Here is a 24,477-nt window from a genome sequence, read left to right as displayed (position 1 = left end):
GTGCATCTCTCAAAATTTGGGAGAAAGAAGGGTTATTGGAAGTTTTATCGTTTCATTAACTTCCCTTCTTGTTTGTAGCGCTACTGACTTTGTCCAGTAGAGTCTAAGGTTTAAAATATTACCATGTCAGAACCAATTGACTATATGTGATATGATGCTTTGTTTTATATATTAACTTGCTCAGCATTTTATTGCTGTTTAAAATCAGAGCTTGCCTGAAAGGGTGAATAGACATGCCGATTCAATACTCTGGCATTGCTAAGTTTTAATAATCAAAACTCACGTGTGTATTTAGGAAATGATTATGTTATTTTTCCCCCCTAAATTAAATATATTTTTCTTATCTAATTTTCAATGTTATTTCAAGACTTACATCCTCGTGCATTGCTCTGCAAATCTGGGGGAAAGGACTATTTTTCATTCTGAAGAAACAAAACCAGACTTGTTGTGTGATGAGGAGGGGTTAGAAAGTCCCCAGGGAGCAGTGGGACAGGTGCGTGTGTGTGGAAGTGGGGGGGTCTCCGCACCCCAAAGGGGTGCCAGAAGAAGGGAGAGCTCTGGCACTGCCATAGCTCTGTTGCGCTCTACCCTTTCTTGCAGCGAAGGCTTGGTCCTCCTGTGGGATCAAGTCAGTGGGGGGACAGTGGACAGCTGAGCGGGGAGGAAGATGCTCCCTGTTCACCCGAAACCTTGCTTACCCTTTCTGTGAGGCATTTAATAATACCTGATACTGGTCTTGTGAAAGATTAGAGAGTGTCATACCGTTGCCACTGTACAGCAGGTTTCCATCTTCCTGAGTCGGGTGTGGAAGAGAGATTGAATAGGGTATGGAAGAGAGATTGAGTAGGGTGTGGAGGAGATACTGAGTAGGGTATGGAAGAGAGATTGAGTAAGGTGTGGAGGAGATACTGAGTAGGGTATGGAAGAGATACATAAACGTGTAATACGATGGTGGCGGGATTGAAGGCTGAAGGTATCTCAAGTACACTTTGTGGGTCTTCCTCCCACCTGCAGCAGCATCTCTTTTGCGCCCGCTTGGCTCCTTTGCAGCTGGGGTTTGAGGGAGGCAAACTGTCTTTTCTGATTAAAGTGCACTAAAGGCTGACTTATTCTGCTGGGTTACAGCATGCTGTCAATGAGCTGATGAATTCCTAATATAGGTGAAGAAAACCTCTCTCTCCCCCGTGTTTATACATTGTACAACTTCAGTGCAGGCTGTGCTTCTGCTTCCCTCAGCTCCTCAGCACATCAGGATTGTTTGCATTTTGGTTCTCTCTGGCTTACAGTGGGGGGCCCAATTTTCTAAGACAAGTGTCTAAACGTAGGCTCTTACAGGCATACGGGTTTGGCTCTGAGCCTGAGGTGTAAAGTTACCCTGTTCAATATTGGCATGAAGCGCTTGCCATAAGAAACATATGCAACAAATTGAACCAGTTTGAAACAAGTGTTAGTGTTCACCCGTAAAGCTAAAAGGTCAAACACTGACAAAATAAAAATCTGTGTTTATTGGAGTAGAACTGCTGGTTCACTGACAGCCTCTATCTCTTCAGGATTAAAAAGCCCTGCTTTTTCATATGCTTAAAGGATTGGGATTTAGGTGTCTTTGAAAGCAAAGCTAGATTTTGTCTGAATGGGAAAATCTACTTTGAAAAATAGGGTGTTGAAGGTAATGGTGAAAACAGCTTACAAATAGCTTTTCTTGAAAGTTGAATTGGAATAAAAATTAGAATGACGCTTTCACAATATTGGAGTTGTCTGAAGGGTGAAAAGTCATTGCTGAATTAGTCCATTCTGCAGCTGCCATCGATGCTCTAGTGACCCAAGGAGAGCTGCTGTACAAACCTGGTGTTTCGGTTCTATTCCTGATCTGCATATATTTAAGCTTGTTTTGGATTTTATGAGCAAGCTTTTTTACTGACATTTCACACAGAAGCTGCTGAAACAATAAAAATAGTTTCTGATTAAGAAATTGGCTGATATCATATGTTCTCTGTTTTGGGATGGAAAATGCAAATTACCCATGCAGAATTACCTGTGGACTCTCGGAAAAGACCAGCCGTATTTAGTATTTAAAAAAAAAAAAAAAAAAAAGACCACTTATGATGAAAGAATGTCTTTTTCCAGTATTCTTGTGTTTACCATGCTCAGCAAACGAATTATCTTGAAAATCAGTTTGGTTTATCATAGTGGGATAAGTAGATTGCAGTTTATCTTAGCCATCGGGTTTACATTTGATTGTAAACAGTAGGTCCATTTAGCTGAGGATGATTCAGAACCTCTTGAAAATCTCCGCAGAACACGAATATTTGGTGTTATTTTAGACAGAGATATCATTGAATGTAACTTTTGCTTTTTTTTTCTCCTTCCCTTGAGGAATGGGTGGGGAAAATACAGTCCTCAAACTAAAACAAAGCCTTCAGCTTTTTTTATTTAATGGAATTCCAGAAAATATATTATAATTAAAATAAATAGCCATAATATTCATCTAAATATACATAATATTCATCTACATATCTTTAAAAAGTTCCATATATCGGTCATACTCTGTAAATTGCACAAGCACAAATTCAGGTTTGAATTTCCATGTTGAAGACATCATCTGTGCTCAAGGAGAAACCTCTGTGCGGTTTGTGTTGGTGACTTATCACCAAGCTGAGCAAAAGTCTGTTGTATTAATCCTCAGCAGAGACCAATATATTCCACAGAACTGGTTTTACATATACTCGCCACTCTTCATGCTTTTTAAAACAGTGGTGTACTCTCACCGCCCGTGACAGCCGCCTGGCCATGGCGTTGTGAAGGTCTCGTAGGCAGTATGGGCTCTGGGCACCCTGTGCTGCTGTCCCCAGCAGCGGGGACGTGGGGACAGGCAGCGTTTAGCAGGTGCTCATCCCTCGCTTTGCCGACCGTGGGTCCTTCCAGATGCCAGATGTTCAGCGCTGGGTTTTGTGTTTGGGGCTCCACAGCCCGTAGAAGCTGCGTATGGATGAGTTACCCCTCCAGCCCCTGCAGTGGGGGACTGGTTAGTTGTCCCCATGGTTTTCCCCTCATCTTCTTTCTTCTGAATGCTCCTGGCTGTGTCCTTTATCCTCATGGGAACCAGCTCCTGGTGCCACCAAGCTGAATTTTGCCGCCTTCTCCTATCCCTTAGCTGCAGCAGCTCGCGCTTGCCTGCAGTGCTGAGCAGCTCTGCGAAGGTGGATGCGGGCAGTGTAAGCAGCCTGCTGAACTGCTGAATGCAGCAGCTGTTCCTGCGCGGCTGCTTTGGCTGCACCAAAGCTGCTGGGTGCTTGTAGCCTGTGAGTGTGGCTCAAGTGCAGCTAGCACACATTTTTGTGAGGCTCCTGACCCCAGACACTCCCAGCTGGATGGTACACCTCGGGCAGGCTGTCCACAGGCACTTGCACGGCCAAGCAGCTAGTGGGAAACTGCTGTGCTGACACCTACGCTGATAATTGCATGCAGTCCGAATTGGTAGGGCTGTTCATGCGGGGAAATAGGCATGTGTATCTGCAGGGCTGACTTTTTTTTAGGGCGCTGGGGAGATGAACAACAGGAGAGTAACAGCAACAGGAGCCAAGGTTCTATTACGGAGCGTTGCTGTACTCTGGCGTTGCATCACGTGGAGCTTGAATTTGGCCTTTGCCTGAAAGGAAGCCTGGCGGGCTGCAGGGGCTGGTGTTTCCTAGGGTGTGATTGCTTCTGAATTACAATTTGCACCGCTGCAGGATGGGGAGACACAAAGTAAGGCTTTGTGCGCGCTTACCAATTAAAAATTCCTGTGCAAGTTACTGTGGTGTTGTTTTGAACCCAGGCAATTGTCTTATGCCTGAGTTCCTCCTTCAGTTTTAATTGGATGTTTTCCACTTGTTGCTAATACAGTGATGCCTTTTAAAGGGGTAAAGGCATTCAGTAAGGAGGTCGGGAAGAACTGGTATTACAAGACATGTAACTGTTTTTTCTGTCTTTGTTATAGTCCGCTGATGATAATTACACAGAAGATCACAACACTTGCGTGCCAGTTACATGATGGTAAGAAAAGGAATCTCTTGCCATGTCCTGAAGACAGCCTTTTTATGCCAGTGTGCTCTGGAGTTACAGAGTGGATGAATGTAGTTCAGTGAGTTGCTCCAAATGAAGAAGACAAATGCTTTGTGGAAGAAAATGAGAAACTTCCAGTTTTGTTCAGTTCTCTAGGATCAAACTGTCTTTGCAGTAACGAAGACAACTCTGTTCCCCTTTGGGTGCTCTGCTTCCCTGGGGCCCAATTTGGATTTTAGCTGGTACCAGTATCTGCTGTTTAGATGATACAGTGCATCTCCATTCAGCTCTCTGAAGCTGTGCTTGGTTCTCAAAAATCTAGAGTTGTGTTTTGCACATAGGTTGAGTCATTAATGTTAATGTGGCAAAAACGTGCTGTCACTGTTCTATTCAGTGACAATATACTCCACGAGCTGTAAGAGATGGAATTCAATAGCTTTTTCCCAGGGCAGGGAGAAGCACAGTTGCAAGGAAAATAGCATTGTCTTCAGTCTTGTGCTGCGCTACGACAAAGAGCGCTATTATTTCCCAATGAAATGCCTGTGTCCAGTACAGTGCAAAGACTAGAAATGTCGGTTGTTGTCAGGTACCGTTATTGCTCCTGTCTTCTGATGCTGCAGCGTGAATTTCTGACGGTCCAAGCTCCACTGCTTTGTGAGCTCTGGGTGACTAAAGCCTGCACTGAGTTGTTACGATTTAGGATTTAGCTGATGGCCATGCCACAGCCTGCAGGCGCTGGCACTGTTTGCCAGCCAAGTTTACACAAGTGGGTGTAATGCTTTTAGCTGGCTATAATGGGTGCAGCCTGAAGCTCGGCTAATTAACCTTGTTGTTGATTCATGTTGCTGGGACTTCTTGGGTTCGTTATTTAAGCTAGCTGGCTCAGGTATCGCTCTGTGCCACGGCGGTGTGCAGCCTCAGTGCACACCTAGGATATCGAAGGTAAACCAACAGACAGAAAGGAAAAGATAACAGCAGAGGCAGGAGAATTGCAAGCAAACCAGAAATCCTACAGATTAGTGGTGGTGGAAAAGGCTCACGATGTTGTGAGCGTTCATACATGGAGTGGTTGATCGAATGGGAGCAGCTTGCAGTCCGGGCACCAGTGACAAATTTCTATTTGTAAAAATTTAACGCAGCTGCCCATAAATGGGAGCAGACAAACAAAATACCCAGCCCCTTAAGTAATCAGGCGTTTAATTGTTTCCCTGGAACTCACACCCTCCCCAGTAGTATTTACAAACTGAAATAGTGGAGGGAGAATGGAAATAAGCAGCTTAGCAGCAGTATTTTTAGGAAATGGGTCCTGTGTGTGTGTTGGTGATTATGGGCAGTACGTTTAGGACAGCAGTGTTAATTGATGCCCAGCCCCTGGTCTGGTGAAGCTGTAGATCTGCCTGCTCAGCATCAAGTGAGTGACTCATCTCGTAGTGAGTTCTGCTGAAGCTGGTGGGATTCCTCACAGACTGCACAGCTAAAGCTTCGGAGTGAAGGTTTTGAGATATTTTCTATGAGCAACATCTGTTTACACACCAGCCATCATACAAGATTTTTCCATCACTTCCCTGGGACAGTGAGTCTGTGCTCTACCTCTGGCCCCAAAGGTCTTGTGCACTCAACAGGAGGCTGCCCTTCCAGTCTGGACCTTGTACAATTCCAGATTATGACTGGTGTGTGTGTTCAGGCTCACACCAGCAGCAGCCAGGCAGCTCGTTCACAGCAGTGGAGCTTCTGTTCCCTGAGAGCCTGTTTCTCTGCCCCTGCCCGCTCCTCCTGCTGTGAAATGCTCCATTTCTCACCAAGGAGCCAGCAGGATGCTTGAGCTTAAATGAGCCAGCGGCTTCTGGGAACGGAGGTTTTTCCAGCCTGGGACGGTTGGTAGAGGCTGCTGGGGGTTGCTGCCAGTTGGTGGCATTGGGGGCTGTGTTGTGCATGTGGGAATACTGTGGCCGCTTCTCTGGGAAGCGTAGCAAGGGTGGGAGGGGCGGAATGAGGTAAAGGAATGGGTAAAGAGGTAGGGTAGAACATAATATACTAGACCTACAGGTTAGGAATCGAACTGTATTATGACTGCCTGTGACAAAGAAAAGCTTGACATTTATGGCTTTAGAAAGTTAAGTGTGGGATGCAAACATAAGGCTTTGGGGATAGCTTTTGCTGGTTGGCTTTCGGAAAGATCTAATGTGACTTTTCTTTCTCTCAAGGAATAGGGCGACAAGCTGAGGAACTCACTGCTGAGCAAAATCGCCTTGCCGTAAAGTAAGAGTTTAATTCCCCTAGTGATTTCTGTTCAGTTTCATGCAAAGAAGTTCAGTGTTCACGTTGTGGGGGTTTGGGGTTTCAGGTTTTTTTTGAGGGATTGGTTGGTTGGTTTTTGATTTTTGGGTGTTTTTTTTCCTTTGCAATGTCAAGACCAACTTAGTGGCCCAGCCATGAAAATCTTCCCTTCTTCTTTCCAGTCCATGATAAGCCGAAAGTTCTACCTACTTCTATTTGCTTGAGCAGTTTTGGTTTTGCAATGCTGCTGTCAGTGCCCTCCTTACACAAACATAGCTTCTCTGCTATGTTCCTTGATTCAACGCAGGACTCCTGCCTTCATCACCCTGTGATAAAGCACTGAGGTGCTTGGCAACATCCCATTGACTTAAATATATATTCCACATGCAACCAAACCAGTCTTCACTGAATCAGCTCTTACATTCAGGCTAAGACTGTACTACATGGACTTTTTGGCTGTTGTCTTCATCCTATCTGTGATAATGTTATTTTTCCAAACAGAACACTCCTCCTCCGTCAGCAAACTGCTGCATAGTAAAAATCCGTTTTGGTTTGAAGTACTGCTTTGCTTTGCCATAACTTTTGGACACTGAAATTTTATTTTTCCTATCTCCCTCTGTAACATTAATACTTCTAGTCCTTCACGTTATGTATCTAGTCTTTTCAGTTTTCAGAGGGAAACTGCACAGAAATCACATCTTTGAGTGCCCTTTTTATTCTAGTTTGTCTCTCAATTCAAGTGCAGGATGCAGGTGAATTTTTTTTTTTTAGAAGGACTAGCGTTACAGAACTAGTCGTAGAACCATACCTACTTTTCAGCATGAAGCGTTTGTTTAGGGCCGAGGAAATTCCATTCATTTCCAAGGCAGAAGCTTCAGCCATCAGAAAGCCCGCCTATGAGCTTCTAAAAGTAAGGAAGGAATAATTTCTTGAAAAGCAAAAATCCTGTGTAACTTTTGCTGTGACCCATAGCTTTGTGTCTATTTCTAAAGCTCATAGCATAATGTTTAATGGCACTGGGCCCTTGTGACCGTATGATTAATTCTAGTCAAATTCTCACCAAACAGGCTTTTTTTTTTTTTTTCCCCCTCTCGTACAGTAGATGAGCTCATAATAGAAAAGTACATGCCAATAGCTCAAGTGTCAGTGGCAGACAAGTTGTAACTGAAGAGTTTTAAATCCCCTTTGGTAATACAGCCTTTTGTCTTCCCTCCTGCTCTTGGTCTGTTTTTGTTTCTCACTCATCCTCTGTACATTCCTTCATGCATTGCTCATGTCTCTCCACCCAACCATGTGCAGAATCTAAGTTGAAACTAATGACTTTATTTTTAATCCTACTGTAGAGCTCGGAAGCCCAAATCACGGACCCAGTGTTGCAGGACAGAAAGATGAGCCTTACTCCCGATTGTTTGCTGCATCTTTCTGTGAAACGCTTCCACCAGAGAACATGTCGTTCAGTCACTAACATCTACAATAACCAGTAGAGTGAACGCAGAAAATCCTGGCTAAGCTAACTGTTTATTCAAACTAATTCTGCTTCAGCATAGAAGTAGGCAACGGCAAATGTTTAACTGTTGCATAGTTTTTCTGCTAGAAATTTATGGTTTGGTCCGAAATGATTTTAAGTGGATTTTGCTTTATGTGTGTCCCTCTGTGTCTTGGCCAGGAGAACCCGGCAGCACTGTGCCCTGCTTGCTGCCCTCAGCTGGGGGCTCCTCGTTTGCTTGGATGGTGACTGTTAGCACATTTGTGGAGAGCACTTTGTATCAGTTCAGAGTTTAGACATTGGTGATTCCATCACATAAATACAAGTAGCTTGACAATTTACAAATTACAGTAGGGGGGAGAGGCCTCTGCATCTTCCTTTTCCATCCTACTGCTCTGTAGCAAGGGCAGTGGGTTGTCTTCATTGTACATCTAATGTAGAAACCCCAAAGGAACTTGCAAAATGGAAATAACGAGCACGATGCACTTTCTTTGACTTTCATCTTCAGCTGTCTTTTGATTTATGTGTTTTTTTCCCATGAGTTCCTTTTCCTGTTCATGATGCAATAGGGGCAATTACTTCCTTTATTTGCAGAGGAGGACAGATGCCTCTTCATTCTCTTCCTCTGTGTCTCACAGCACACTTCCCATTTTTCAAAAGGCTGGACTGAAGGGTGGGTGGGAGCTCCTCTCAGGCCTGAAAGCCCTGGTCTTAAACACTCCCTGCCCTGGGGTTTGCATAACCAGGCAAGGTACTGCCTTCCACAGCTTGGTGAGACCAGCGTCCCCCAGCTTGTGGTCTGCCAGCTGTTACTGGTCCCTGACATACTGGACAGATGTCCCAAACCAGTTACCAGCTTCTCACTCCTGCTACTGCTAGCCCGTTCAAAATGCGCAAGTCAGTTTGTTAGAGAGTGGGTATGTATGACTGGTTTTAGCTAAGATGTTCCTAGTAATGAGATTATAACTTTTCAAATCAGTAACATTTGGTTACCTGTGGCTGAAGCTCATCCACGTTACCCTTGGTCTGACTGCCACCTGCCAGGCATCACCGGGACACGAGACCCGGTGCTGGATCTGCTCCAAAAGACCTAGTGAGCTTTCAGCTGGAGGGAGGATGGCAGGATGGAGCTGGGGCTGAGGCAGGTGGTGCAACAAAAAGCGTTCGTGGAAGCCTTTGCTGTGTTTGACCTTGTTTTCATTTGGTTCCCTGTTGTTTTGGTGGGTGTGGATGGTTTTCACAGGTCAAGACCTTCTTTACTGGAGTATTTAAGCTATCTCCTCAATTTTATGAGCATCATCGCTGGACCTTGCAGCAATTACAAGGATTATATAGCCTTCATTGAAGGAAGGCACGTGCACATGAAACTGTTAGAAGTGAACTGGAAGCAGAAGGGTTATGACAGACTTCCCGATCCTTCTCCAACTGTAAGTTTTAAAATGACAAAGATTTATTGTGAAGGGCGGGAGAGCAGAGCTTCGCACATCATTCTCATAATTAAAAGCTAAGAAGAAAAACCTTTTTTTTTTTTTTACATCTAATGTAAACCAGTAAACAATACAGTGGTTTTTTACTGTGACGTGGCTGCTGGTGTTATGACAGGGTCGGGGTGAAGGGGCTAGGGTCTTCCTCTTGAATTCCCCAGTGCGTTTGGCTTGCAGAATGGGTCACTGGTGAAGGGTGTCCTTTGTGCAGCAGTGGGAACGGTCTGACAAAAGGTTCTGACAACGATGAGCTGCAGTTCAGCTCCAGGCAGAGGAGCCAAGGTCAGGAAAAAAACCCCAAGTCAGATCTCACCCGTAGTGCAGGAGATACTCGACGTACACGAGTCACAGCTGGGCAGACACTGTAGCTTCTCCACGTGCTGTGCAAGAGAATCTCCCAATTTTACATGACTTGGAGGTCATTTTTCACATACTATTAACAGTAATTTTTTTAATATTTTTTTAAATAGTACTTAAAACCTTCTTATACAATGATCTTCTTGTAAGACGGATAACACGTCATGAGGACCAGCTTGCTCTCTCCTATCTGGAGGTGACAGTGAGGGTGCAGTTTGCATGCAGCACGGCTGCTCCGAAGCCGAGTACGTGCCTGTGCGTACGTGATCCCTGTTGCACACAGCTGTGTCTGCTGACTTCAGGGCCGTTACTTCTAATTTGCATTGGTCTAACTGAGGTCAGAACAAGGCCTATATTTGTGTTAGATGCAAGTCCCCAGAGAATATTAAAATTTGCATTAAAGATAACTGCACATTGGTTTATTCTAGAATATGGAGAACATATAAAGAGTGTTTGGGATCAAAAAAGGCATTGTCATTTCGATAGTATATTGCATTTTTATTAGCCTTTTAAGAACATGAATCAATTTTTGCATGGTACCCAAGTGCCAGATTTACCTTTTTAATTATGACTGAATCAAGGAGAGTTTACTCCTGGTGCGTATTTGAAATTGAGCTTCAAACTATTGACATGATGGTCAGTAACAGTGTATAGAAGCTGGGGAGCTGTAACAGCAAACACCATGGAGTAGCAGTACCCTATATCATAGGAGGGTACGCATGCTGTATAAGACATACACTTTTTGGACAAGTGATTTTTAGCAAGACCTCTGGTAGTGGGGCAGAAAGACCTACTGATTTTTTTAAATATTTTTTTTTTTTCAGAATATCAATATTTTTGGCTTCCAGGAAGAATCCAGTCTTCAGTCCCAGGACGTGACAGTACATATAGAGAAGATTTCTGCTTTCCATTGTAGGGTTTTTTGTTTGCTTCCTTTCTCAATTTAGGACCTCCGCTAGCTGATGTAGGAGTCTCTTGTGAAGTTCATCACCAATTTTGACTTCTAATTATCCTTCCTACCTATCCAGTAAACCAACCAAAGCTTTGACTGTGGCCTTTTCTTTGTTACCCCTTTTAATTATTATCGTTTGTCACTGCTAACTTTATTGGTTCACGAAGTACCTTGGTTGTGTATGTCAAGAGCACTGCCTTTTTGTTTTCCTTGTAAGCAAATGTTTCTAATGAATGTTTCATTTTTGTTTGTGCTTTTTAGGGAGCAGTGATGTACAAGCTGTGTATCACACTAGTATCTCTCATCTTATTCCTGACGCTTACCAAGAGCTTTCCTATGGCATATATTATTGATAATGAATTTCTTGATAAAACACCCTTCTTATCAAGACTTGGTTACCTGTATGTTGTAACACAGGCAGCAAAACCAAAGTATTACTTCGCATGGACGTTAGGTAAGTCTGGCTGTATCACTTATTTTTCTGGGTAACAAAGAAGTTCATATATAGGAGAAGGGGGTCTGAAACACTTGACGGAAAAAAAATAGATTAGTCCCTAGACCTGTAGTTCACATGGGAGATGTACATGTGTTCCTGCAGGCAGTGGACCCCACTGAAGTGGGAAGATGTCAGAAGTTTTGAAAAACATGCATAAAATTTCCTCCAGCTTGTCTGACACCCTCTGCCTCTGGAGACCAGTCTGCTTTTCAGCTTCTTGCCAGTAAAGTCAATGTAACAATTCCCTCTTGCTTAAAGCTTTGTTATTGTACCAGAATAATTTTTACAGGTTGTCTTAGGAAAAAAAAAATATTTGCTTCCTCTGAACCTTGATTTTTGTGTTTTATTCATAATTTGCCAATTAGGTCAGTGGGGCTGGGAGGTTAAAATGTGTCACGCTGGCTCAGGCTTTGCTAGCCCGTCGCGGTGCAGACAGACCTCTCTTTTTCTTTTGGAGGCATCTTTAGCTCAGGCACCTGTGATAGAAAACGGTGGTGCATGCTGGGGGGCTGAAGTCAGGCTTTGCCCCTAAGGCACTGTGGGGTCCGGTATACACATCAGCTTGGAGTTGTCAAGAAGAAGGACTGGAGAACTATGGGGAAGGCGGGGAACAAAGGAGAAGATGGGAAGGACCCAAGAATCTCTGCAGGGAAAAAGAGAACGAAGGGGCCTTATTCTAGAGAGAAGCAAACTGTTTTTATTGGGAACCAGCTAGACTGGTGGTCAAAATAATCTTTTTATGTTTTACCTTCTTCCTATTTTAGATGCCACCTTTCCCATCCATGTGTGAGGAGTCAGATCCTTCTAGGCCAGGCTAAAAATTGAGAGGCTGAATTTTTTCTGCTGCTATTACAAGACCATGTGTGTAGGGTTGATCCTGAAAGCCCCGCCAGCAATGCATGTACCTGAAGCTGAAAGTGTCATTGAGATGGGATGGAAAGAGCCAGAAAATTTATCGTGAGGCTGTGATTAAACTGCTGGGAATATAACTGACAGATTGAGGGAAGACAGCCAGGGCTGGCGTGTCTGGGATGGGAAAGGCTTTGGGATAAAGAATTGCTTGCTCAGAAACTTATTTTTGTGGGATCCAATGTTAAATCGTTGCCTCCATTTTTTTTCTGGCATTATCAGTTAACTAAAAGTCCATTATCAAAGAAGTGAACTGAACTTGGATTTGTAACGTGACTGAGCCATAATAAGAGGCCGTAGAAATATCTTAAAAATGAGGTGGTTCAGGAAAAGCATGCATTGCATACTGGAGGGTGCAGCCTTTATTATTCACGTTGCAGATCCAGGCAGCAGAACAGAGACACTTTATCCATTTGCAGTTTAGCTCCTGGTGGCGTGGTCCTCAGAAAAGGACAGGCACGCTGTTGTGCGAGAGTGGCATGGCTCAGTTCCTCCAGATCCATGGAAAGACGGAAAATCCAGCTTCTTGCTGCGTTAGCCATAGCCATGGGACCATGGCTGCAAACCTAACTCCGAGCTGTCGATAAAACTGATCTGGGTCTGAGCGCCTGCATCCGAGGAGCCGTGCAAGCGATGTGCCAGAGCTGCTCAAGGCAGCCGGGAAACCTCTGCCGGGCTGTGCAGAGCTCAGGGGGTTGTGAGCAGTTTGAGTGGGGGCAACTGCAATTCTTCTGTGCTTCATGCCTTGCTTGCAGGCAGCAGCTCGGGAAGCCAGAGGCTGGTGGGCCTGCTGTATTATTAGGTCCCTGGATTTCTGGTTTCTTGCTTTTGGCAAAGAAATGCTGTAAGTGGTCCCTGGCACCCCTGGAGCAAACCCAAGAGTGCCCCTGCTCTGGGGTGACAGTTCCGTGCAGCTCCAGTCTCTGAGCTTGGGCAGGACCAGTTTCAGGCAGGTCTGTTGTTTGGGTGCCGTTTTTTTTTTGAAACAGAGAGAAAATGGAAAACTCTTGGAGACCTTTCTTCCCATCAGTTTAAATCTAGCTTATTTAGTAAAGTGGAAAATAAAATGGAAAGTTTTGGGTTAGGGAAGGTTTCTCACTTATTTGTTGTTAGTCTTGTTGATTTTAATTAGGTTCTTTCCCTGGTTTGGGCATTAGTGCTTGTCCATGAGCTTGTGTCTGTACTCATCGCATCTGCAAAGCAAAATCAGTTTTCACTCTTGGGAAAGAGATGCTGACTTTACTTAGAGCATAACTTAACCAGGCTTGTATTTTGTAAATGATCTAAAGGGAAAAGCCTTACCTGTATTTTCACTTTCCTTTTTCTTCCAATAATCCTCAGTGCTGGCTGCACCTTGTGATTTGGAGATAATGAATCCTTAGTATTCCGAGAGAGGATTTCTGGGATAGGCACGTTAAGAGCAGAACCCTGAGACCCGGTGGTGAGGTGGCTCCTGGGAAGGAGCAGGAGCGCAGCATGTGGAACGCGGCCGTTACCCAAGCTTTTATTTGCACTTAAAGTAGTTAAGCCTGTAATTGAAGTTACTCAATATTTGATTTGTGGAGATGGTGTGAGGTACTTCAGTGAGGCACTGAGCAACAGGATTAACAAAAGGATTTGTCTGTGGAAGTCTGAATGAAAGGCTTAATTAAAACAACCGTGTTGGAAGCCTTAATAGAAATGGTAAGTGTGTCTTCGAGACACTGCAGGTTTTCTGAATTCTGGAAAAGGCTGTGATATCCAGGTACCCTTTTGAGGAAAATGCTCATTCATTTTATGGCAAGTTTTGTATATCTGCCTCAGATGGATAATAAAGGTGAAATAATAGGAAAAGTGATTTCTCGCCATTGTTATTTTATCATTTTTTTTTCTTCTGCCTAGGGAGTAGCTAGTCTTTACTCTTGAAGAAATGGCTCTTGTGTTGCCTTATAGCAATGTCCCTTTGCCAAGAGGAAGCTTCCCTTTGAAAGAAGGATGCTGGTTGCCACAAAGCTGGCTTGAACATGTGTTTAGTGCCATACTGACTTGGAAGAGGACTCGGCTCCTCCAGCAGTCTGATTTGACCTGTTTTGCTTTGACATTGCAGCAGATGCAGTCAACAATGCAGCTGGCTATGGATTCAGTGGAGTCGATGAGAGAGGCTCTTTCCGCTGGGACCTGTTGTCCAATTTGAATATCTGGAACATTGAAGTGAGTTAAACTAGTGGCTGCACTGGCGTAATTCCAGCAAAATGGGCATGATGATGGCGGAGAGCTTTGCTGGGAGGAAAATGAGTCCGTGCCACCAGGCTGCCCGTCTTTAACAGGAGAAGGTTTTGTATTTTATCTGTTGGGCAGAGAAGTAGCATCTGTCATGCAGGCTTCATCACACTCTGTATTCAGGTTTTATTTCTGAGTAGTTTATAGAGGGCTAATAAATTATTATATCAGATGTTTAATGAATGAGCAGTCAATCACTGTAGGTTGCGGCTGGGTTCAGCAGGTCAGTGAATTGCTCACAGCGATGATTCTCCACTGTCTGTGGTGTGTTCTGTTTATTTACTTCTAACGGTCCTAAACTTTCGTCACCCAGTTGAGACGGGTGGTGGTAGTGAAAGGGGCAGCCACGAGCAGGCATCGCACAAACGCTTGCAAGGGCTCGGTCCCTGCACGTGCCTGGAGTGCCTCTTGCAGGTGGAGGAAAGCAGGGGTTGAGGGGGGACCAGGTACGAGCTGAGCAGCCTGGATGGGACTGGCAGGGCTCTGTGACGCTTGGGTGGCTGCTGACCTAGAACTCCAGCCAGCAAACAGCACTGTTTCTCAAAACAGCTGTCACACGTTTCTTGTGGCTGCAGTACGCTTTTAACGTCCATCAGCCTTTTGTAAGCTGTTTATGTTTGTTTCTCTAACGCAAAAGATGGCCGATGTCATTTATTTGCCCCGAAGAAGATTTTGTGAATGCTTGTGAGATGTGAAAATGCTTATGTGTGGGAGACTGCTTTCTCAAGGCTTCTTTTCTTTAGAAATAGGAGGAGCTACCCCCTGTAATTCCTTAGTTACGATTTTAAAAGGAAAAGCAGATCAAAATAAGTTGACTGTTTTATTGCTGAATGATCTGTGACTGACTGAGCAAATGTGCTTTAATAGCTCTTGTCAAAAATGAAAGAGCCCCTGTAATTCTTCACTGCAAGATGCCACAACTGGAAGTATCTCTTTCATTCTCTCTTTCTCAACATCCTTTCTCTGTCTTTTTTTAATTATTATTATTATTTACTTTAATTAATCCTCAGTGTACAGCTCTCCTTGAACTGTACAAATACACAGCCCAGAGACACTGTGCAGTCCCTGATGATGGCAACACCCTTGGGTACCACACTGAGATCTTGAATCAGTATCCGATTGAGTTTTGGGGCAGGAGATGGGTCCTGATGGGCTGAGGTAGTTTCTGCTTGAAGGAGGAAAGCGAAGTGCAGGCAACACTAACCTTTAGACAAGACAAATTAAGGAAACAGGAGCCTTTGCTCCTCTCTCCCCACTGAACTGTAGGCTCCTCAAAACTCAGTTCCTTTGCTGGTCACGTGGGCAATGGAGATGAGGGTGAAGAAATGATTTCCAGGAGCATAAAACAGTGCTCTCCATTAATTTTATCATGTGTGCAATGACTGAAAGAGGTTACAGGGACCATTATTTTGGGTAAGCCTTGAACTGCCACTTTATGCACTGATGACGATTCTGGGAGTTGAAGTTTATGCCTACAGTGCATTTCAGCAGGTACAGCCACCTGCATATGCAAAATTGCTTAACAGCTGGGAACTTGAGTGCTAAATGTGGCTAAGAAATGGCCTGATCCTAGTGAAGATAAGCACATGGCAGAGGTGGTGAGGGCATTAAAATGTGATGGGCTTGTGGGAGACTTGCAAGCCTTGGCAGCACACATATTTTGACAGCCAGTGACTACTTTCTCTCTTGGTAATGTAACAAGGGAGCTTAAAGGAGGCCAAAAGAGAGCGACAATATTAGTTGGAAGAGAAATTATATTTTCCTTGGCTTCTCTTGTTGCAGTAACACAGTTAAAATGTGGCAGTACTGCATTGGAATTGCTAATATTAACTCTTTAAACACAGTGGACGAAGTACCAGCCTTCAGGATTCTGTGTGGAAGTGCAAAATAGATTCCCCCCGGAACCTTTGCCTTTAATCCATCTTTTCAGTGTGCCCTTGCCTTCAGCCCATACTGGAAAATAGTGTGGTGTCACTGGCTCGTGCCCCTGCTCGGTGAGGAGGGTCCTTGGAGGCTTCTGTCGGTGGGAGAGGAATGAAGGGGAGCGGGGATGGAAACCACCAGAGGTGAAGTTAACCAGAACTAGGGGAACTGATGCTGAATGGAGTCCAGCAATCCTCGAAAGCTGGGGAAACTGGTGCTGTGAGGAGGTACAGGTTGTGCTCCCAGGACCCCGGCTCTTGTTTCTCAAGCTGGGCACTGGGCTGAGAAATGGCTTTTAAATTTAGTCCTAAAATTATTTGTCCCGTGTTTTTCAGTCTTCCCCCTTCATTCTCCAAATAATAATGCTTTTCTTTTCATTTTTATGACACTTTGTTTTAATAGCACTCTAGGGCAGTCCAGACTGCATTAAGGGTGGTAACTTACCTCTTCCAAAAATGAAGCTGTTTATGAGCTGAAGGGAAGACCAAGCATTTAGAACAAGAAGGCTTTTCAGTTTTCCCATAATTTTAAAAATAACCAAACACTGTATTTAATTTTACAAAACAAAGTGAGATTTTACAGCAAGTGCCAAGTGTTAGCGGTGAGCAATCAGCCTAGTTAATGTCTCTCCCAAAACATATTAGCGTAACGACGGACTGTGGCACAGTTTTCACAACAGTTAGCCACTAGAATTAATATTTTCCATGTATCTCCTCTTTAATTTAAAATGCAAGTATTAATTTACAGGTTTCAGTGCTAACGTTTCATGTGAACTTCTTTCTTAGACGGCGACGAGTTTTAAAATGTACATTGAGAACTGGAACATTCAGACAGCTGCTTGGCTAAAACGGTAAGGGGAATGAGACAGTGACATGCTTGTGAGACCCAAAACCTCTAGCTGGCCTAGAACACCACTGACTGGGGTATCTCATAAATGTAGAGCCTCTTGTTCTTTCTTTTGTTCCCTGCGTCTGTAACAGTTGGTGGAATACAAGGGTGTTTAGTGCTGTAAAGTTTTATTGCTGCAGATGTAAACCGCCCACATTTTATATATGAGCAGCACAGTCATAAATGAACGGTTCAGATCTTCCCTAATAAAAAGTAATAGCATTCTGATGGCATCTTTTAGGCTGCCGTTTCCCTTGGTTGTTCCTGCTGTACTGTTTCACTTTGCTGTGGTATGTTTCCCGTGTGTGCTGCTACTGGAAGTGAGCCTTGCTGTGTCACTGGGATCCAGTTCAACTGTAACTGGAAAGCGGTGGGAATCTTCAGAGCCCCAGTGTGGTCTGGTTCGGAGTTACCAGAAGATGTTTGCCAGCGAGCCCCTGGTTAGGATATGGAGGAGACTTCTGATAGCACTGGGAGGATCTGATTTTAACCCGTGACTGTTAAGGCACATATAAATACAAGCATAAGTCCAAATTTTGTAGGTTGAGCTGTCTCATGTTACTTGTTACACTTTTGGACATGATTAAAGCTCAACCTACACTCTATGTGGTGTCTGAAATGCAGACGCAGATTTATTGTAGGTGTCATAACTATTTTTCTTGTTAAATATATACATCTTAAAAGTCAATGTCTACTATTTTTCATGATTCAAATGATCTTCCTGGTAACAAGTGCGTTATCTTGACTCGTTTCGTTGGATCACAGCATTTCAGTCAAACTTCAGAGAGTTCATAGACTGGTTGGTGTGTTTTTGAACTGGTATCATTTGCTTGTGTCTTTAGAGTGAGGTTTTGGGCTGCTAAATTTAGCAGGAATGCTCTGCTTTGCAATGGCTTATGGCTCTCCCTGTTGTCCCCAGCATCTGCCAAATAACAGTGCTTAAAAATACCTCTGCTCACCATTGAAGGCTGAGGTCGCGTCTCTTTGTCTTTCAGCTCGCTCTTCATCTGCCATCAGAGTTTTGAAGGGTAGTGTCTGGTTCCAGATAGAGGAATAAAGGCAAATGAAGCCTTGCCTGGCCTTTGCCCCATTATTTATTTAAACGCTGTGAGCACTGGGAATATTTGTATAGGCACTCTTTGGATACTCAGTGCATAAAAACACCCTTCCTCTTTCCATCTAAGCCACCGTCTAAATGGAGAGTGCTTCACCCTGGTCTGCAACGGAGGCAATATAAGACCATTAAGAAAACAGACTAAAACAGACCTTAAAAACAGAGATGATTTGAAGTGCAGTGTCCATTGTCCAGCTGTATTCAGCCTCATCTTGTTTTGTTTTTGTTTTTGCAGTGTCTGCTATGACAGAGCTCCCTGGTACCCTACGGCTTTAACATTCATCCTGTCGGCCCTGTGGCATGGTATCTATCCTGGATATTATTTTACGTTTCTCACTGGAATCCTTATCACACTCGCAGCCAGAGCAGTATGTACCTTTCGTTGTTCTCTCCTAAGGCCCATGCTAGATACTCTCCAGTTGCCAGTTGCAGGGACCACCCTGGCATGGTCAAGCAGGTTGTCCCTGCTTTGAGCCCTCTTCTGTGCCTTTGCAGGCTTGATGTTCACCAAAACTTTGTTCTGTATTGATGCTAATTACGCAGTACCCCCAGCAGTTATAACCTGCACCGGTTCTGCATGTGCTGCGATGTTGTCGCTGGCTTGTCACAGGGTACGTTGCTTGTGGGTGTACAGTTGGTAGTGCCACCAGCTATGTCCATGCAGTCAGATTAGCTTGGGATTCAAGGTCATGTTGGAGTCCAAACTTCTAGCTCATGGCGGAGTCTGGACTTCTCCTAGGTCATGGTGAAGTCTCCAGACTCCTCCTAGTTCATGGCAGAGTCCAGACTTCTCCTAGGTCATGTTGCCTACATGCTGGCATGACTCGGCCCTGGGCCCAGTCTTCCACAAGAAGCTGTTACAGGTTGAGCACCAGCCCAAACTGAAACTCTTTCGTGTGGATGCAATTGATGCAGTGAACTGGTCTCTCTGTTTATGGGCTTCATCTTGGGTAGAGTCACCAAAGACAGAACAGGCAACATTGTTAAATTTATCACTGCTGATCTTTCAGCCTTTCATTTATGAGGATTTCGTAGACGTGAAGCTAACCCAAAATCTCTAGGGAACAGCACACACTTGCAGGTGTAAACACCTATTTGTTCATTTAAAGTAACTTTCTTTCACCATTTATAACCAGTGATAACTCAAAACCAGGAGGGAGAAGGATCGAATCGTAACGATCCCCCTCCCCAAAGATCCTGTAGCAGATGCCCAGGAGGAGGGTCTGAGCAGATAACCCAGGAGGAGGGTCTGCTCCCATGATTTGTGGACAGGAGGCTGGGGATGCTTCTCTGCTTGCCGCTGGCTGACTGTGGGATCTGGGATATGCTAGTTAATACGCGTCTGTCCCCTGCCCTCAGTGCTTTCCAACTGGTGTATGAACATTTCTGTAATGTTAATGCTGATGATACATGGAGAATCACACACTACAATGCATCCGCGTGACTTTGCTGAAGAAATGAACTTCTGTAATTTTCTGTTTACTTTTCCCTGACCTGCAGATAAGAAACAATTGCAGACGTTACTTCCTCTCTTCAGTGCCTCTCAAGATAGCCTATGATGCCGTCACCTGGGTTGTCACTCAGCTGGCTGTGTGCTATACTGTTGCACCATTTGTTATGCTGGCTGTTGAGCCCACCATTAAGTTTTACAAGTGAGTCCTCTCCTCTTGACTGTTATTCTCCAGACTGTCGCAGGCTTTTGTTAAATAACCCAAACCACACGGAAGAGCAGTTGGCATTTCATCACATGCAACAGGAGTTCCAACAGGATGCTTAATAATGTGTTAAGGGGTGATTTTGTGTTCCTGTAACTTCATAAGATGATGGTAATGCCAAGGCAGAGCACTTCACTTGTACCTCTCAGTCTTTCTGTGTCCTTGTGTGACTCAGTTTCCTTTTTCAAAGCAGTCGAGTCTCAACCATTGACAATGGCCAGGGCTGGACGGGCTAGGAATGACGTGAGCTGGTGGTAGGAAGGACTGGATGAGAAAGGAGCAGGTTTCCAGCAGGAGATGTGACCGCTCAGCAGGAGATAGGGAGGGTGCCTGGTAGTGCAGTACTTCTTGAAACGAGTATGCTTTTCTTTTTGAATACTTCCGTAAGAAGTGACTACTTCCCTAGGTTCCTTAAAAATAAGAAAACACTGGTGTCACAGAGTATATGGGATATACTCTAATAAAAATACCTTGAAATAGAGAAAGTAATTTGAAAAGGGAGACTGGACTGTGTTGCTTTGCTTCTCTTTCACTCTACAGCGAACCGTCAACATAGACTTAACAGGTTTTGGTTATGAAGAAAGCCAATTCCCTCTAACATAAAAGACATAGAATTGGTAGTCAAGATAGCTGCTGTCAGTAAGTCTGTTTGAAGGGGGTTGAATTTTGGCATTTTCTGTTCCTGTTTCTTAAAACAGTTGATTTCAACACAGAAAACTTACAATATGAAAGTGGCTCCAAATCTTAGTTTCATTCCTTAATGTTTTTTGCTGTAGTGACTTTGAACAGAGTTATCATTTAATCTTAAAGACTGTTAAGCAAGGAAATTGTAGGCCTTTGCCCAGGGCGTGAATTTTTGGAGCACTGCACACCTAGCAGTGGTCTTAAGCACCTTGCAACGATATTAAGAACTATGGTAAGAAGCATAAAGGAGCTCCTAGAAAGGTGCATCCCAGGGTTAAGAGCTGGACTGCACTGTTCCCAAATGTCATCCTTCCCAAGCTGCCAGAGCTCTGTGTAATTGGTTTAAGTATTTTTTATATCAGTTCAATCTTGTGTATACTGAATCATTGGAAATAAAAATATTTTACATTTTTATTGAATAAAAAGATACAAATAAAGATCCCAAATAAAGATATCTCCGAGTAGTTGCCTTCAAAACCACAACCCTTCTGTAAACATCATTACCTGACCTTCCCCAGTTAAAAGTTAGGTGTTTTGATTTATTTCAGATCTCAGCACTTGGAATGAATTTATTTTTTCTTTCTGTCACTTTTATTTTTTTAAAACTTGTACAAGTTGGATGTCCTAAGCATGAAATTTGTTTCTTCAGGATGTAGCCTTCTACACTCTCAACATCAAAAGAGAGATGTGCTGAGTAAGTCTGGAGTTGAATTACATGTGTTTATCTGAGCTGTGGATTCCGGAGTTTGCCATTGATTCCTTACCTTATTAACATCCACGGCAAAATTATCATCAAGGCCAGCATACTACAGGCATAGGCTGTGTAAAATTCAAGGCTGTGTTTTTGTGCTTTCTAGGTGAGGTTCATACCTGCCGCATTCACCCCTTAGCAATAAATTCTGCATGGGCTTACTGAGGTTGCAGTTAATGTTATTACCAATAAAAATGTAATATTCTCTTTCTGCTTTTGTTCCCAGGTCTATGTATTTTCACATGCACATCCTAAGCATCCTGGTATTGCTCGTGTTACCAATCAGACCTCAAAGCCACCCCACAAGAAAGGCTCAGAATCAGGCCGTGCTGAACTCTGTTAAAAGCAAAGACAAATGATGCCTCGAAAGAAAATGCCAGCATTGGGACTGGAACTGCTACAGCAGAAAAAAAGGAGGAGGAAGAAGAACGGGTGGGATGAGGGTCGCAGTACAAGACAAGTGGCATTTGTATTGGTTATCTTAAAATCTTACTGGACAGGGCAGAAAAGAGCCTGAATGACTCTTTCCAAATATTTCCAAATATTCCAGCTAACAGAGCTTTTACAGGCAATGTTTACAGGCTCATGGGGCATTTTGATTTTTTTAATAAATATTTTTATGAAGTGTTTTTATATATTTAAACTTTTTCACACGGAGAGGCGTTTTTGCTCTTTTACAGAAATAGACGACTATTAATCAACAAATAATCTTGTGGTCAGAGGGGCAGGGTGCCGCTAAGGGAGGAGTTAGACCAGCTGCCTGATAGCCTGGCGCTGCGGGCAGCTGGCAGGGGGAGCTTTGCACTGTGGAGAGAGACGGTGCAAGTAGGAAACTTGTGGACATGGGGTTGCTCAAGGTGCTGGCACTGACTTCTGCCCTGGCAGGGCAAAGAGGGAGCGGGGCTTTCCCCAGCAATCCCCAGAGCAGGGGCTGCAGCCTGAGCTTGGCAGCAAGGATATTTCACATCCTTCAACGTGACACCTGCTGGTAATGAGGGCAAGACAAGTCCCTTGAGAGTAGGTGCCTGGGAGCACTGGCAACTGGCTAAGCCAAAATCTAAAGCCAAGTAAAAGCAAAAAAAAAAAAAAAAAAAAAAGTGGGGATGGGGAACCCAACCTACAGTAAAAGATGGTACAAACACCCTGTGATCTGTAGAGTTGCACTTCTCTAATGACGCAGCTGGTGCTCATTGCTACATCAGCCTTACTGTGCAGTTTTAGCGTGATACAGCACTTGCATTTTGGTATGAAAATAACTGAGGATCCACGTGGGTTTAGTGTTTGAAAGCTCACAGTTAGCAGGTTAAATCTGAAAAAGGTTTGTAATGGATCAGACTGTTCTACTCAAAACCATCCCATCTTACGGAGGGGTTACTTTCCAGCAGGATAACACTAACATGAAACAGTCATCATAAATCATTCTCTACAAAATATTGTGATGTGATATGATCGTCACAAGAGTCAAGAGCAAGTTCTTGTATGATCTTGACTTTTTACTTAGCCTGTTGATACAAGTTTCCCTGCTTGTAAAGTTCTTGGCTTACAGAGATATTTTGAGGCTTAATTTCTAAGAGCTTGTTGTGCATTGAGATAACCTGCTGCAAAATGCTGTGTCAGTTTTTTTTATTTAACTATTTTTTAAAATCCACTTACCCCAGTAAAACAGGCCGGTACGACACATCAAAACCAAATAAATTTTAAAAAATGACTGTTTTCCAGGAATGTTTATTTCAGGATTTTGTAGAAGCAATTCCCTTGTATTGGTACTGTTTTATGATCATTTGACTGATGTATGATTGAGCAAAGAATCTGCTGTTACTGTATTCTGATTTTTTTGTCAGGTTAAAATGTTGCAGAATCCTAACATTTTGGGAAGGAACAAATCAGTCAAACTAAAACAAGTTCCCAAAAAAAGTTTAATTTTTAAAAATTTCTTTTCTCCGGTGGGAAGCTTTTCTCCTATGACCACCTCCTGATTTAGAGCATAGTTCGTGGAAGAGTTTATTTGGTAATTTATTTTGAAGGCGAGATGGGATTAAAAGGTTGATCTGAATAAACAAATTGCTTTGTGTCACTGCCTGGCATTATTAATTGGAAATGTCTAATGGATGTGAGATGGGTGTGAGGGGAGATGTTTGGGACTGCTGGATTTTACAGAGCTGCTGGGCTTTACAGCCTGCTCCTGCTGAAACGGAGGAAAGACGACCCCTGGTCATTTTGCTGGCAACTTCATCCTTAATTTGGCCAGTCTTTACCTGTCCTCATGCACCTGTTCTCCGTGTGGCACCAGCCTCAGGCGCATCTTGGCCATCTAAGGTTTCCCTGCAGGTCTGGCTGTGCCAGCCTGTTTCTGGTGGGAGGGCACCAGGGTGCATCCCTAGGGAGGACAGGGGCTTGGGCGCTGCTGGCCGTGGGGTCCCGTGGGCTGAAGACAGCTAGCGTTCACTTCCCAGAAACTGGAATGACTCACCGCGAGTGCCGGCAGTGCTGGCGTAACGCCCATAATGCACAGCCAGGCCAGGCTGTGGCCAGCAGAAGGCAGATGTTTCCAGCAGGTTGACTTTAGGAAAACAAATGCACTCGAAATGGGTTGTAGGTTTGTATCTGCTGTTCTGTGCCCGGAGATCTGCCCGTTACAGCCCATGCTCTGCCACCCTTCCCAAACTGTACCTTCAAGAAAGACCAGATATTATCCACGGGGTTTCTTTTCTAGTGTTTCACTTAAGTGGAACTTGCTTCACTCTAATGCCATCGACTTCTGTTGTAGTTTCAGCTTCCACAACATGATGGATTACTCAGGGCTCATGAGCAAACCCTTGTTCTCCCACCACGTTGTCTCAGCCTGAACCTCCCCCTGAAAACAGGAACCCTGGGCTTCCCCGAGGGCTGCTCATGTGGATTTCGTATGTTAAGTGAATTAAAACTGAAACGGTCTTTTTGAAACGTTGCATTGCAGGGAAACCTGCCGGTTGTATTAAAGTTGGGGGTTAGGGGGGCAGGAAATTATCTAAAATCTTTGCTGTACTGTGTTACTGCAGACTAGGCAGCTTGTGCAGCCAAACCTGGCAGCTCTGCAAAGCTAACACGGAGGGGTTTACATCGCTGTAAAACTGTCCTTTGTAAAAAGGCTGCTGGCGTTGG

The 24,477-nt window shown here is 44.0% G+C and overlaps 1 protein-coding gene across 4 annotated transcripts in view; it reads left to right on the top strand.

Annotated features, from left to right (window-relative positions):
• The window catches only part of MBOAT1 (membrane bound O-acyltransferase domain containing 1), a 58,019-nt gene extending 34,622 nt beyond the window's left edge, over positions 1 to 23,397 (top strand). For 3 of the 4 annotated variants that reach the window (XM_037381211.1, XM_037381210.1, XM_037381209.1), the window contains 9 exons: positions 3,977 to 4,032; positions 6,246 to 6,300; positions 9,048 to 9,231; positions 10,859 to 11,051; positions 14,089 to 14,192; positions 16,970 to 17,034; positions 18,422 to 18,554; positions 19,687 to 19,838; positions 21,563 to 23,397. In XM_037381211.1, coding sequence (XP_037237108.1) covers positions 3,977 to 4,032; positions 6,246 to 6,300; positions 9,048 to 9,231; positions 10,859 to 11,051; positions 14,089 to 14,192; positions 16,970 to 17,034; positions 18,422 to 18,554; positions 19,687 to 19,838; positions 21,563 to 21,695 — 1,075 coding nt within the window. In that variant the 3' untranslated portion in view covers positions 21,696 to 23,397. Of the gene's footprint in view, positions 1 to 3,976; positions 4,033 to 6,245; positions 6,301 to 9,047; positions 9,232 to 10,858; positions 11,052 to 14,088; positions 14,193 to 16,969; positions 17,035 to 18,421; positions 18,555 to 19,686; positions 19,843 to 21,562 lie in introns of those variants that run through there. The other variant, XM_037381212.1, reaches the window with a different exon arrangement.
• Positions 23,398 to 24,477: the final 1,080 nt, after the last annotated feature.

Source organism: Falco rusticolus, chromosome 3 (assembly GCF_015220075.1).
Source record: "Falco rusticolus isolate bFalRus1 chromosome 3, bFalRus1.pri, whole genome shotgun sequence".
NCBI lineage: Eukaryota > Metazoa > Chordata > Aves > Falconiformes > Falconidae > Falco > Falco rusticolus.
Note: the sequence above shows the minus strand (reverse complement) of the source record. Positions and strands in the feature narration are given on the sequence as shown.